The following is a 15,979-nucleotide window of genomic DNA, read 5'->3' on the forward strand; positions in this document are numbered from 1 at the left end:
TGTGAAATATTTTTTCTCGAAAAATTCTTTTCAAATTTTAGATTTTAAAAAAAGAAAATATATTTCTGTGACTGCTACGTATATTCAGAAAAGTGCTCAGAACTGAAACATGTATCCGCAAGAGGAGAAGTCGACGTCCAGGCCGGTCCAGCTCATCATGTGGTATCAGATTGCTAGGTTGATCACGGTGCAGATTGGTTTGTTGCTCGGTTGTTTCTGCTCGATTGATGTGGCTACCATTGGGTACGTCGCCGCCATGGTGTTGGTGAAGATCAAGGAGGAGGAAGTGGGCAGCAGAGTCAAGTTCTCACGGCCTTCGTGCATGCGGAGGTGGTGGTTGCAAGGGAAAAGAAGGAGGAACGCTGCTCAAGTTCTGCCATGGCAGGGTTTCGTCGGAAATCTGTGCCGCGGCAGGAAAGTTCGCGAGGAAGGAGATCAGATCCGTTCGGCGGCCGGTGCGCCGCCCGGCAGACCGGCTCCACAGCCGGCCGGGCCGGTCACCAGGCCGGCCAACCGGCCACTGAACCGGCGGGTTCGGCCCTCAGGCCGGTCGGACCGGCCGGCGAGCCGGGCGGTTCCGGCGCGACCGGGCAGAACGAACGCCGACCGGCCGGTCACCGTGCCACCCAACGCCGCGGCCGGTTGCCGCTCGGCCGACCGGGCCCCGAGCCGGCTCCCGGGCCGGTCGAGCCGGGCTCGGGCCGTAGGGGCTGGCGTCCAAGACGGACGAGACGGGCTCACGGCCGACCGATTCGGCGTGCGGTCGTGCGACACTACCGGCGTCCGGACCTGCGGCGTTGCGATGCTCGTTGTTGTTTGTTCGTCGCGGAAGGGAAGGAAGTTTGCTCTTCAAGAAGGACGACATTGGTGTTTAGAAGGGTGCATACTCGGGTGTATTCGGCTTATTTGGATCTATGGCGTGCAGGAATTTGTTCTGTATGTCTTGGGTGGTATGCATGTTGCACTTTCGGCTTGTGTTTGGAGGATGCCCGTGTCTCAATCGAGTTGATGGCGTCGAAGACCAAAGGGGCGCCAAGGTCAAGACAAGCTAGTCGAGAGGGAGGATGTGGTGTGGAAGACTGGCGAGGCTTGAGGATGAAGTTCGGTGATGTTCTTATCTGACGCTACCTTTTTCTAGCAGACCCTCACGCGTTGGGGACAACGCTTCTTGAAGAAGGGGAGAGATGATATGGATATCCATGCCTGGTACTCTAGGACAGCCATTGATATGATATTTGGGTCTAAGGTTGTACCAGTAGTTTATTATAATCTTGTTATTAGGAGATAATAATGTAGCCAGGTCATGCTGTGGGCCAAATTAGGGTTTTAATAGAGTCTATTTGACTTGGGCCTGTCCAAGTCGAATTAGGGTTAGGCCCATGAGTGGGCGCCCCAACCCAATAGGGGTTGGCCGGCCGCCACCCTCCCCTCGTATAAGGAGGTGGGGCGGCTAGGGTTAGGGTAGTCTAGTTTTGATTCAAGTTATGTAGAACCTTGGGTTCCTCCAGTATCACCATCCCTGCGGGGTTGGCCCTATGACAGCGTCTCGGACGTTCGTCTAGTTATCCAATAAAGATGTGTGAGTTCTTGAGTCTGTCAAGAGTAATCATATGCTTGAGTATCCTTGAATCTGTCGAGGAAGTTCAAGATCTATCGGTTCTATGGATCATCAAGGTGCATCGTGAAAGATCGGGCCAACCAGTCCTCATCATGTGCTGGTGGGAGATCGAACTCGTGACTGCTTCGTAGCGAACTGAAAAAAGCCGGACGAAATCGTGGGCCAGGCCCAACAACGGCCGGGTGTGCGGCTCGTCGCTCGCCGCCGACCAGGTCGGTGCAAAGCACTACCCCAATAGGAGCTTCCGGCCTTGCCTCTATGAGCTTTGTGACCTGGCACGGGGGTGCTGTATGCCGACCTGGTCGGCGCGGACCAGGCGTCGCACACCCCCCAGACGGGTTGTTGGGCCGGCCCAACATTCCCAGTTTTGTTTTGCTATTTCGTTTTTTTCTATTCGATTTTTCCTTTTACGTTTTTTAAAAGCTGATTCTTTATAAAACCGATTTTTAAAATCTAGAATTTTTAAATTTAGTTTTTTCTGAAATTTAAATATTTCAAAATTTGAACATTTTTCGAATTTGAAACATTTTTTTAGATTTTTTTCGAAATTTGAACAATTTTTGAATTTTTAAATTTTTATTTTTTTTTCAAAATTTGAAAATTTTCGAATATGAACATTTTTCACGTTCGAACGGTTTTCAAATTTGAACGGTTTTCAGATTTGAACGGTTTTTAGATTTGAACGGTTTTTAGATTTGAACGGTTTTTAGATTTGAACGGTTTTTAAATTTGAATAGTTTTTAGATTTGAACGATTTTCAAATTTGAACATTTTTGAATTTGAACAATTTTTAAAAATTAAAATTTTCGAATCTGAAAAAATATAAACGAAACAGAAAAAAGAAAAGAAAACAGAAAAAGAAACCAGAAAAAAAAAGGAAAAACGAACTCCAACAGACTAAACAGACATAAATGGGCCTGGCCCATACCCGACCAGGGGTGTGCGGTGGCCGGTAGCCACCAACCTGGTCGGTGTATAGGTTTTGCCCCTGGCCTCGTTTCAACGGATTGGATCTTCATCAGGCTCCGTTTATGGCTTCAAGCCCAACTTCAGATTGGAAGGATCAGCGAAAAGCATCCGAAATGAGATCAAACCATCAATGGGATTTAAAAAAAAAGAACCGACTTCAGAAGAAGAGATATACTCAAGGTGGAAATAAACCACCGCCCTGTAGGAGCAGGAGAAGGAATAAGCAACAAAGGCGGCAAGATTTGGTGGACGCATCAATCAGTTCTAAACATGAGTATAGGCTGTCAAATCCCTTTATTAACACAGGAGTACCTTTTAATTAGTGGCTCAGGCTCCAAGAGTTTTTTGACAGGCAACTAGGGCACTAGGCAAGGCACTCGCGGCCTTTTGGCTACATGATTGGGAAACTTATTATGCTAGACTGCAAGTAGCATTAGCCCTACGTCACTGCTTATCGATGATAATCAGAGTGCATAAAACTCACCAGATGATCAATTCAGCACTAGTCCAAAACAAATGGAGGTTGAGAAGGCAAAGGGCATATTGACAGCGAGAACATGTTGACACTTGACAGACATAGTCGTCCTCGGATTTGGATTGCTTCAGGCTGTAATACAAGATCAAATGTAGTCATCACCGATTCACCACTACCAGTACACATTAAGAAAGAATAGACAACGATGGAGCAACCTGATTAACACAATACAACGAGAAAATTGTACTCCCTCCATCCCGAAAAGGATGTCTCAGATTTGTGTAAATTCGGATGTATATATAGACAAACCTAAGACAGAATTTAGATAAATATTAAACATCCATTTCAGGACCAGGAGTACTTTGTAGCAGATACGAACTTTGCACAAAGAGGCGAACTGTAGAACATGATTTCACGAACAAATCAAGAACTCAATAACTGTCAGTGTCAGATGTGTATTTTCTGGTGCAGAGTCCAATGATCAAATGTAAAACTTGGCTGAAACAGATCTCGTTTGCCAGGCAGGAGGGCATGAGCTCATGTCTCCTTCAGATTATGTGATTACCAATAATGCCTAGTCAGATTAAAAGGAAACAGATTTAATTTGTACGGTCATAAGAGTCTTAGTATCAGCATGACACTCTAATAGTGAGGATAGTGATAGGATTGCCATTTTACAGAAAGATGGTCATTAGAAGACAAAGGGAGATGCCAAAAGCTACCCAAAGCTGCCAACTAGTTTACTGGTCTAAGACAGGATCCAGTACACTCAATAACATGTAGGTGTGTCCTTTGGCACTAATAAACACGATGCAGTACAAAAGGTACCATACTCACTAAATATGCAGTGCACGCGTAACATGGTGGAATCACTGCAATATCGATGATAAATAACAGTGCATAAAACTCTGCAGATAATCAGTTCAGCACTAGTCCAAAACAAATGCATGTTGAGAAGGCAAAGGTTAAATTGATGGCGAGAACATGTTGACAGACATAGTAGCTTAAGGTTGTCTAACAAGAACATGTGTGGCCATCATCGCTGCAAATTAGGAACGAGTAAACAAGGATGGAGCAACCTGATTAACAGAACAAGATGGTCAGTGAAGGAGAAAGACTGACTAACAAGTTACAGCAGCTCCCCAGTAGACAGAAAAAATTGCTCTAGAGAAAGGCGGCAGAAACTTGTATCAGATAAAAACTTTGAGAAAATTGCAAACCATGATGGTTGTGGAATTTATAAGCAAATGAAGAACTCGATAATGGTCAGGTGTGTGTATTTTTCGGTGCAGTCCACTGATCAAATGAAAAACTTGGCTGAAAAGAGATCTCGTTTGCCAGGCATGAGCTCCTGTCTCCTTCAGATTCTGTGATTACCAATAATGCCTAGTAAGATGAAAAAGAAACAGATTTAATTTGTACGGTCATAAGAGTCCTAGTATCAGCGTCACACTCTGGTATACTATACACTCTACTAGTGAGGATAGTGATAGGATTTCCATTTTACAAATGGTCATCAAAAGACAAAGGCAAATGCCAAAAGCTGTTTATGATAAGATCTCGTACACTGAATAACATGTAGGGGTGTCCTTTGGCTGTAATTAAAAAAATGAACAGTACAAGAGGTACCATACTCACTAAATAAGCAGTGCACGCGTAACATGGTGCACCGAATCGTCAAATGCATCTTGCACACAAACGATCCTCCGATTAAACAACAGCCCGCTGTACTGAAACTTCGTCATGACGAGTAATTTCAGACCAAGGATCTGGAAGAGCGCTCAGCCACTGAACATGCTGGATTCATTTCAAATAAACAAAGAGAATATTGTATGGCCAGCTGTGAGGCCATCTATTTATCAAAGGAAAAAAAAACAAGCTCAAAGTACAAAACTATTTGAAACATTAGGTAAACTTGCTGTTAATGGCAGAGCAACAGATTGGTGCCTCACGTTAGTATTTGTCAGACATATCAAGCATCCTATAGTATGAAAACAGTTCTCTGGCTCCAGCTCTATGTGTTTATACGTAGGTGCTCGAGATCAATGTGTGTATCCGCAAACAAATTAAAGAAAACAAGCAGGTGCTCCAGTTCAGTGTGTTTATGTGCAAACAAACTACAGAAAACAAGCAGGTGCTCCAGTTCAATGTGTTTATCCGCAAACAGACTACAGAAAACAAGCAGCAGGTGCTCCAGTTCAGTGTGTGTATCCGCAAACAAATTAAAGAAAACAAGAAGGTGCTCCAGTTCAATGTGTTTATAGGCAAACAAAATACATAAAACAAGCAGGTGCTTTTTAGTATCTCTATCCTCACTTTCATGAAGAAGAGGATGACACTAGGAGAGTTGGGGCAATTTTCGTTGGTTTATTTCACACACATCTCACACAATGCCATAACCAACCTGAGGGTTGGGGATACAGATATATAGCTGCTAGCCAGCCACGAATATGCTAAGATGCTAGTCTAACTGCCAGTCCTTGATGCCCCTAAAAGCAGTCAAGGGTGCTGCTAACTGCCAGTCCTTGATGCCCCTAAAAGGCAGTCAAAGATACTTTCCTATCCTAACAGCAGTCCTTCACAAGGACCATGTATGCTGCAGCTAGTCCTCCACAGGACCATGTGCAGCAGCCTCTCTACAGAGACAACAGTACATGGACTTTATCCAACATTCTTCCCCTAAGTCTTGTACGTCGTCTTGTGGGAGCGCTGAGCCATCCCGAGCCGTACAAGTCCGTGTGCACGAGCTCGAGCCTCTCCTTGGCTCGGAAGCTCGCCCGGACGTCGCAGAACTGCACCACATGGTCGAGGCACAACAGGCCTCGCACCATCTCCGTGTCACTGAGATGCTTCAGGGCCTCAAGGTGAGGATGCTTGAAGCGCTCGTGCCACTGCCACGCCTCATCCTCCTGACGAGCAGCGAGACAGAAGGGGTTGTGCCACCTGCACATCAAGAACATAGAGGCGATTTGTGCCTCTAGTTACCTTGGCAAGCAGGCGACGGTGGCGATCCCAGATGCGCAGAACTCCGCTCTCGATCAGCACGCGGGAGCCGTTCTCATCCAGCTGTCCCGGGCTGATGATGGAGTTCCTCGGCGCGGGAATGTAGTAGACACCGGTGAGCAACCAATGCTCTCCGGTCTTGGCGGTGAAGGTGACGGAGCCGACACCCTTAATCTCCACGGCGGAGGCATCCCCAAACTTGACGGAGCCTCGCACGTCGGAGTCAAGGTCGGCGAAGAACTCCCGTCGACCGGTCATGTGGTGGGTGGCGCCGGTGTCGAGGCACCACCCGCCTGTCTTGTTGTTGCCGGAGCCATCGCCGAGAAGGCCGTGTGCCTTTGACTCGTCGAGGTGGAGGAGAGCCGCTGCGGTCGGTACCGCTGGAGGTAGCTCGATGCTTGCATGCGCCATGAACGAGCCGACTCCTCCTCCTCCTCCGCTCGTGCGACATGGGCCCGGCCGCGTCGTGGCTGCCGACACTCCTCGGCCCAATGGCCAAGCCGGCCACGGCTGTGGCGGGTGTCGTCCAGTGCCGGCTTGTGCCTGCCGGCGGCGCCTCCGGGCGCCTCCGCGGGCATCATCGTCGGCAAGTCCTTGCACCCCAGCACGGGCGTCTTTGCGCGGCTTGCCACGCTTGCGGCCGCCTGGCGTGGAAGAGGACTCCCCCTTCTTCATGTCACCGTGGCAGGAATCCCACTGCTCCCGAGTGAGAAGTAGCTTCCCGTCAATGGTGATGGGCCCGAGAGAGGTTGTGGCTCGTCGGTGTCGACGACCTTGAGGCGACCTATCGCCTCCTTGATCGTCATCGTGGAGAGGTCCAGCAGAGACTCGATCGAGCGAGCCATCTGCTTGTGCTTGTACTTCTCGGGGATGCAGCGAAAGAGCTTCTCGACAGTTCTCTCCTCGTCGTAGGTGTCATCACCGAACTGCACCATCTTCTGCAGCAGTGTTGAGACGGAGAGCAAAGTCATCGACGTCCTCCCCGGCTTGAAGGCCGGGTTCTCCCACTCCTTGCGAAGTGCTTGCGGTGTCGACTTGCGAGCACGATCGCTGCCGATGCGTGCCGCAGCGATGGCGTCCCAAGCCTCCTTGGCAGTCCGCTTGTTGGAAAGCGAGAACCGCATCTCGGGCGGAGCTGCAGCGATGAGGGCATCCAACGCCCGTCGATCCTCATGGTGGTCGACGTCGCCGTATCTGGACCGCCTCCCACATGTGCCGCACACGGAGCTCGATCCTCATGACCGCGGCCCACTCGACGTAGTTGGTTTTGGTGAGGGTAGGCCACCGGCACCGGGACCAACGTCCACGACCACGGTCCGGACCCCATAGAGGCCGCGGTCTTGGTCGTCCCAGCGGCCGCCGCCGTGCGCTCCGGGAGCGCCACCGCCGTGCGCGCCTCCTCCGGGAGCGCCACCGCCGTGCGCGCCTCCTCCGGGAGCGCCACCGCCATGCACGCCTCCTCCGGGAACGCCACCGCCGTGCGCGCCTCCTCCGGGAGCGCCACCGCCGTGCGCGCCTCCTCCGGGAGCGCGGGCGTGCTCGGCTGCCCACTGCGCCACCCGCTCTCGCGCTGTGGCGTCTGCGTCGGCGTTGCCGTCAGCAGAACCGGAGCCATTGGCGCTGCCGCGCAGCACCTCGACCTCCGCCGCAGCTACACGTGATGCCTCCGCTGCCGCTGCTGCTTCTACCTCCGCTCTGGCTGCTGCCAGCTCGGCCGCTGCCAGCCTCGACGCCCTTGCTGCCGCCGCAGCGGCTGCTGCAGCCACTCGTTCACGCTCCTCTGCCGCGGCGCGATCGGCCTCCTGCCGACGCCGCGTGCTGGAGGTAGCCGTGTGCTGAGAGTGGCCGTCGGACATGGCTCGCTGCTGGGGGGCTAAGAGCTGCTTCTGACGAGCTGCTGCTCGACAACCCGGAGGGAGGGAAGTAACCAGGGGCAGGTGAGGCTGCTACTCGCTGGGGCTGCTCTCTTCCCTGTGAAGGGGAGGAGCAGGAAATGCTTAGGTTGCAAGACAACCTTGCTCTGATACCACTTTTTAGTATCTCTATCCTCACTTTCATGAAGAAGAGGATGACACTAGGAGAGTTGGGGCAATTTTCGTTGGTTTATTTCACACACATCTCACACAATGCCATAACCAACCTGAGGGTTGGGGATACAGATATATAGCTGCTAGCCAGCCACGAATATGCTAAGATGCTAGTCTAACTGCCAGTCCTTGATGCCCCTAAAAGCAGTCAAGGGTGCTGCTAACTGCCAGTCCTTGATGCCCCTAAAAAGGCAGTCAAAGATACTTTCCTATCCTAACAGAAGTCCTTCACAAGGACCATGTATGCTGCAGCCAGTCCTCCACAGGACCATGTGCAGCAGCCTCCACAGAGACAACAGTACAGGGACTTTATCCAACAGGTGCTCCAGTTCAATTTGTTTATCCGCAAACAAATTGCAGAAAACAAGCAGGTAATGCAACATAGGAACGATTGAGTTGCAACTAGTAAACAAAAACTGTAGCCAGGCAATGCAACAAGGTGTTAGAATGTTATAACAAGTTTACAACCAATATACTCCCTCTGTCTAGAAATGTAAGACGTTTTAGCTCTTTTACAGATTCACTCACTTTTGACTGTATCTATCTACTTTTAATGTGTAGGTGCACTCCTTTTAGTTTGTATCTAGTCTACTTCAAAAATATGTAAAACATCTTACATTAGAGCACGGAGGGAGTATGAGTTAGTGGGTTTCAATAACATATCATATTATGGGGCAGAGGGATTAATCGCAGCAAGCATTTGTGAGCTTGCGCGAAAAATCCAGCAATTGTGAATTTGTAAAGCAAAATGTCGAGCCATTAGCAGAGGTAATTGTGTACCTCCGTTATTTTGTTAGCTGATAGATGAGACAAAAGTAAGAAGTTAAATATGAAGAAGCTACTGACGTAAAATACCATGAGTCTGAAATTACACTTCCAGTCCGAGCTAAACAAAAAGCCAATGAACCTCTCCTATAGCAGCAATGGAGTATCCTAAATCTTAGTAATGTACAATTGCAGCTCCGATTCTATCTGAATTCTCCTATCATCTAATCACAATAAACAACCCACCTCTCAGAGCACATTTTACACTGGGCATCCCTATAAGCAGGTCCAAAAATAAAAAGCACGCGCTGCACATAACGTCGAGCACATTGCTCGAACACTCTAGGGAAGCTGGCGGCGCCTAATGGTAGAAGACGACGGGCGGCACGGTGAAGCCGGTGTCCTTGAGGAAAGGGACTACCTGCGGGCGCTCGGCGAGGTCCCGGTAGAAGGCGTACTCGGCCTCGTAGTCGTGGAGGTCAAGTTCGTTCTTCTGGTTGCTGTGGTAGTGGTGCTTGGCGTCGGCCGCCTTCCCGAAGCCGAAGACGCTGACCCTGTCGCAGACTCCCACCGCGACCATGATGGCCTGCATCCCGGAGGAGTAGTGGAAGAGCGCGGCGTCGTGCGCGGCGTTCCAGTCCTCGACGGCGCGGCCGGTCTCCGCGACGAAGCGGCGTAGCGAGTAGTACTTGACGATGCGCGCGCAGAGGACGTCGAGGCGGGGATCGGTGACGGAGATGGGGGCGGCGTGGGTGGCGGAGGAGGAGGCGTTGCAGGCGGCGACGTCGAGGAAGTGGGAGGCCTGGCAGATGTAGAGGAGGATGGGCACGCCGTCGCCGTAGGGGTGGCAGAAGCAGCCCGGGCGGCGCGCGCAGAGGTGGAGGATGTTGCTGTTGATGAAGGAGAGGTTGGTTTTGGTGCCGGCGTGCGCCGCGTAGCCCGCGACGCGCGCGTTGTTGAGGCGGAAGACGGCGTGGTGGGAGTCGATGAGGGGTCCCCGGGGGTGGCGGAGGAGGATGCCGCTGTTGCCGACGACGGCGCAGGTGGGGATGCGGGCGGGGAGGGAGAGGGCGGAGGGGAGGGAGAGGAGGACGGTTGGGTCGTAGCGGCGCAGGCGGTGCCAGGCGCGGAGCGCGCGGCGGAGGGCGGGGTCGAGGAGGAGCCCCTCGCGCGGGAGCGGGTGGAGGAGGGGGTCGTGGTGGTCGCGGTGCTGGCCGCGGCGGTGGACGGGGAACTGGTGGTGGTGGCGGAGGTGGAGCGGGTCGCGGCGCCAGGAGCGCGCGCGGGCGCGGGAGGAGAGCGGGAGGCGGCCCTCGAGGAGGTCGTCGACGTCGCGGCGCAGGGAGGGCTCGGAGCCGTCGACGGCGGCGAGGCGGAGGAGCGTGGCGTTGAGGCGCGCCGGATCGAGCGGGGCGAGCACGGGGGGCGCCCGGCGGAGCGCGGAGGGGAAGGAGAGCGCCCCGCAGAGGACGAGGAAGAGGAGCGCCGCGAAGGGTCCCCGCAGCGGCCGCTTCATGGCCGCCGCCGCCGCGGGCTAGGTGGGCTGGGGCCGCATCGGGGGAGGCGCATCTGGGTGTGAGCCGAGGTCCGGGGTGGCCGGGGGGGACGGCGACTATCCTTGTTTTTTACCGGACGCGGAACGCGATGGGCTCGAGCGTTGCGAGGTGAGATTATATAGGTCGGAGCGTGATTAATTTGCGCGGTTGGTTGGGCTTTGGGTTCGGGAACGAACGGGGGATCCAATGTCGGGTTCGAGCGTTGGGGGGAGCAATGATTCTGTGTTGGGAGGGAGGGAGGTAACGTGAGTGCACGCCATGGCTGCAGGAGATTGATGGGCTCTTTCTGTGACTTTCTTTTCTTCACTTGCCAACGGTCTGTACTCTTGTCTATTTAGTCGTGCCAAGCAAAAGCAGAATAATGCTAGTCCACATGCCGTTTTGATGATCTCACGGAGTGAACTGCATTCAATCTTTTTTTTTCCTTCTTCACTCAAACGAGCTCACCTTCTTTCATTTCTTTTCGAAAAGTCCACCAACTTATTCATAATCCTCAACAGCAGTAAAGAAAACTATAAAATAATAATAAAAATTAAAAAGTTCTTTGGATCACCTAGCGATGACCGCAAGCACTCGAAGAAGCCGAAGGCACGCCACCGTCCTCATTGGAACTGGGTAAAACTTGGCGTAGTAGAGCTTGTTATTGTAGACAGATAGAAAGCTGTCGTGTTAAGGCTCTAAAAGGACCGATGCACGAGAGCAACAACCATCGTCGGTGAAGAGCAACGTAGATCAGAAGGAGCACAGACCAAATCCAGCGGGATCCGCCGGAGACAAGCCTCCAGACACCCTCCGGGGACGATACATTCATCACTGGAATGGATGCTAGACGGGTGAGGGGCTTATTCCATCTGATGGGGTTCGTAGCATAGAAAACAAAAAATTTCCTACCGCAAGACGAATAAATCCAAGATCTAATCTATGGAACACCCAAGATCTAATCTACCAAGATCGAAGCAACGAGAAGATCATGTGAGACTAACCCTCGAAGATTCCAAAGTCTACGAGATTAGATCTCGTTGTTGATGTAGTCGATCGTCCTGTGCTTGCAATCCGGCGGCACTTCCGTACTCGGTCGTGCGTACGGTGTCGATGAAGCCCATCCTCTCCCCGTTCCGGCGGGCAGCGGAGGTGTGGTAGATCCCCTCGGAATCCCGGCAGCACGACGGCGTGGTGGTGGAGGTGGAGGAGAAATTCTGCGAGGCTTCGCCAAGCTCGCGCGAGGAAGAAGGAGGAGGGAGAGAGGGGCGGCTAGGGCTTGGGGGAATGATGTGCTGCGCCCCAGCCCTCCCTCCCTCTTATATAGGCGTGGGGGGCTGCCTTGGCCCCTCCTCCAAGCCTTTGGGTCGGCCAAAACAAGGGGGGGAACTTCCCCCCCCAAGTTAAGTCCCTATTTTCAAGGGATTTGATCTTATCCACTTGGTACGGCCACATGGGCCTTGGGGGGCTGGTGTGCATGGCCCATGTGGGCCTATGCGACCCCTCCGGTCCATGTTGGTCGTCCGGGATAGGTGGGCCCCACTATGGTACCCTCCGGAACCTTCTAGAACCTCCGGTACAATACCGAAAAATCTCGAACTTTTCCGGTAACCACGAAAATGACTTCCCATATATGAATCTTATTCTCCGGACCATTCGGACCTCCTCGTGATGTCCCGGATCCCATCCGAGACTCCGAACAAACTTCGGTCTCCATCTCATATTCCGAATCTACTTATGCGACATCGAACCTTAAGCGCGTCACCCTACGGTTCGTGAACTATGCAGACATGGTCGAGACTCATCTCCGACCAATAACCAATAGCGGGATCTGGAGATCCATAATGGCTCCCACATATTCAACGATAACTTAGTGATCGATTGAACCATTTACATACGATACCGATTCCCTTTGTCACGCGATACTTTACTTGTCCGAGGTTCGATCATCGGTATCTCCATACCTTGTTCAACCTCGTTACCGACAAGTACTCTTTACTCGTTACCGTGGTATGTCATCTCTTGTGATCCAATCACATGCTTGCAAGCTAATCGGACGACATTCCACCGAGAGGGCCCAGAGTATATCTATCCGTCATCGGGATGGACAAATCCCACAGTTGATCCATATGCCTCAACTCACACTTTCCGAATACTTAATCCCATCTTTATAACCACCCATTTACGCAATGGCGTTTGATGTAATCAAAGTACCCTTCCGGTGTAAGTGATTTACATGATCTCATGGTCGAAGGACTAGGTAACTATGTATCGAAAGCTTATAGCAAGTTGAACTTAATGACTTGATCTCATGCTACGCTTATTTGGGTGTATGTCCATTATATCATTCACCCAATGACATAACCTTGTTATTAACAACATCCAATGTTCATGATCACGAAACCATGATCATATGTTAATCAACAAGCTAGTTATACAAGAGGCTTACTAGGGACTCCTTGTTGTTTACATAACACACATGTATCAATGTTTCGGTTAATACAATTATAGCATGGGATGTAAACATTTATCATGAACACCAAGATATAACAATAACTAATTTATTATTGCCTCTTGGGCATATCTCCAACAATCTCCCACTTGCACTAGAGTCAATAATCTAGTTTACATTTATAAAGATATAACACCTTGGCCTTTTGGTGCTTATCATGTTTTGCTCACGGGAGAGGTTTTAGTCAACGGATCTGACATGCTCAGAAACGTATGTATTTTGCAATTCATTTGCGTCTCAACGCATCACTCATTTTCCAAATGAGTCGGCATATATGCTTAGTCCTCTGGTGGAACCTTAATTCCGTGGTCTGAAATATGTCACTAATATTGTCACACACAATATAGCTTCAAAGTTCTGACACTATCGGAACTACACCAAGTTCTCAAAGAACTCCTCGACTTAAACATCCTCAGTCATTGTCAAAACAATGACATACTCTGCCTTTGTTTGTAGAATCCGTCACAACATTTAGAACTCATCTAAATCTAGCATAGACTTATTCTAGCTTATTGTGCTACCTTTTAAACAACACTTAGCCTAATTGAGATTGAAATTTTTATTTTTATATGAGAGCAAACTAATATCGATGCAACACCTTACAGCGATTTGTTTGTCATTACCCCATACAAAACTATATATATATATCCTTGGTTCTTCTAAAGCACTCAGGGATATTCTTACTGTTGTCCAATGATCATCACATGAATCATTCTGGTATATGCTCCTAACTCTTTAGAGCACAGGACATCTGATTGTGTACATATTATTTGTGATCTAAAATCACTCATGTGTTTTTACTCATTGAGTGTCAAATACACTCAAGTCTTGTTTAAACCTTCACATGAAAAAAAAACTTCTTAATACTTTTATATTGAACTACTTCAATATTCATTCTATGTACTTTAACTTAAACTTATTATGTGTTTCAATCTATCTTCATAGATCTTGACACTAAATATGTTTCAGTTCATATCCTTTCATTGAAGTTAATTCTCAATGAAATCTTCTAATCACATCAAGTACATGATTACATTATTTATAATCAACGATATGTCATCTACACAAAGTATTATAAATATGTCTCAGCGCTCCTACTTAATTTCTTGCAAATGCAAACATCTTCATCGTTTCTGATGAAATCAAAACTCTTTGACTATTTCATCCGGTGAAGATTCCAACTCCGCGATACTCACTTCATCCAATTGAAGTTCGTATACCTATCTAGTATTCCACGGACTAGCAGAACTCTTTGTTTTGTATCTAGTATACATCCTTCATACACACTTCTGGTAAGGAATGTATTTCTGCCATCCTACTATCATATCTCATAAAAGAAATATGTAGCGATTACTAGAATAATCCACATAGACTATAAGCATTGCTACGGAAGATCTAATCTTATCGTAGTCAACTCTTTGAACTTTATCGTAAACAACTTTTTGACAAGTCGAGCTTCTTCAAGGATATTGCATCCAAGTCCATCAATTTTATAGATCTTTTTACTTTCAAAAAGTATTCACCTATCTTGGATTTCATGGCACATAGCCATTTTAATGGAGTCAGGGCCCATCATAACTTCTTTGTATGTAGTTGGTTTATCATTGTTCAAAATCAATCCTTTGTCCACAAATCATTTATTTGATCACAAAGTAAACCATACCTACAAGGTTCAATAGGTACTTCGATCTCCATGGCTAAAACACTTTGTAGTCATGGGAGCCATGATCGTCGTGGCCGCTTCCGGAACCATTTCCGATGCTGTGCTACTCTGATCATTATGCTCAGGTTCATAAACCTTATCAAGTTCTATTGTCCTCCCACTCAAATACTTCGCTAGAAAACAATTTCTTGGAAATAAGCAAGTAACATTAACAAACACTTTTGTCTTTTACTTCATAGTGGAAAGAATTCCCAATTCTGGGGTAACAACAAAGACATTCATCCGATTTTGGTTGTAAACTTATTTACTTATGCTATGCATACCAAAATTTAAGAAAGGACTATTAGGGTTTATACCCATGCCATAACTTGTATGGTGTCATTTCAACGGATTATGATGATGCTCTATTTAGTGTAAAAGTGGTAGTCTCTAAAGCATAATCCACAAAAATATAATGGCGTCATTTTATATTATCTCATCATTAATTCAACAAGGTTTGGATACGTTTCTCGGATACTCCATCATCACTATGATACTCCAAGAAACGTGAGGTTGTAGAACGATTTCATAACTCTCTTAGATATTTGCTAAAACTCGTAATTCAAATATTTCCACCATGATCCAATCATAGATATTTGACTTTTCTATTACGATGATTTCCACCTCATGCTGAAATTTATTTGAATCCATTCAAATGTTTCAAACTTCTTCCTTATCGAATATATCCACATATATATACTCAATTCATTGTTAGAAGTTTTCATGAAGTAGAAGAATCTTCCGCACAAAACTATGCCCAGTGAACCATATACATCACCATGTATGTTTCCACTAAGTTAGTTGCCCGTTCAACTCTTGGCCTATGAACGGTATTTCAGACATTCTCTTTAGAAAAGATTTGCAAGCGCCAAACGATTCAAAAATCAAATGACTCCAAAAATCCATTTGCATGGAGTTCCTTCATGCGTTCCTCTCTAACATGACCTAAATGACGGTTCCAGAAATAAGTGGAATTCAAATCATTTGCCTTATGACATTTTAGCGTCAGTGTTATGTATGTGTGCTTCACCATTAAGATTTATAATAACTTATCCATCGTCCATGGAGTAATGTCATAATTTGAACAACTCATTGTTTTCATTTGACCAGAGCAAAATAACAATTTATTAAGTTCTTTATTATAAATTCTAAGGGCTAGGTAGAATGCCAACGACAAACATAATAACACTTTATTATGTTCCAGACGTGCATTATTACCATATTCCTTATCGATCACTTAGGCCATCGTATTCTTGTATTGCGTTGTATTGTATGACATCTCATACCAACCAATCTGGTACAAATACCCAAGA

General features: G+C 48.3%; 1 protein-coding gene across 1 annotated transcript; it reads right to left on the reverse strand.

Moving 5' to 3' along the window:
* Window positions 1-8,975: 8,975 nt before the first annotated feature.
* On the reverse strand, window positions 8,976-10,462 carry LOC124667221 (sialyltransferase-like protein 1). The gene has a single exon (XM_047204530.1). The coding sequence runs from the start codon at window positions 10,431-10,433 to the stop codon at window positions 9,279-9,281; it is 1,155 nt and encodes a 384-aa protein (XP_047060486.1). The 5' UTR covers window positions 10,434-10,462; the 3' UTR covers window positions 8,976-9,278.
* Between the last annotated feature and the right edge of the window lie 5,517 nt (window positions 10,463-15,979).

The sequence above is a fragment of the Lolium rigidum genome, chromosome 6, assembly GCF_022539505.1.
Source record: "Lolium rigidum isolate FL_2022 chromosome 6, APGP_CSIRO_Lrig_0.1, whole genome shotgun sequence".
Lineage (NCBI taxonomy): Eukaryota > Viridiplantae > Streptophyta > Magnoliopsida > Poales > Poaceae > Lolium > Lolium rigidum.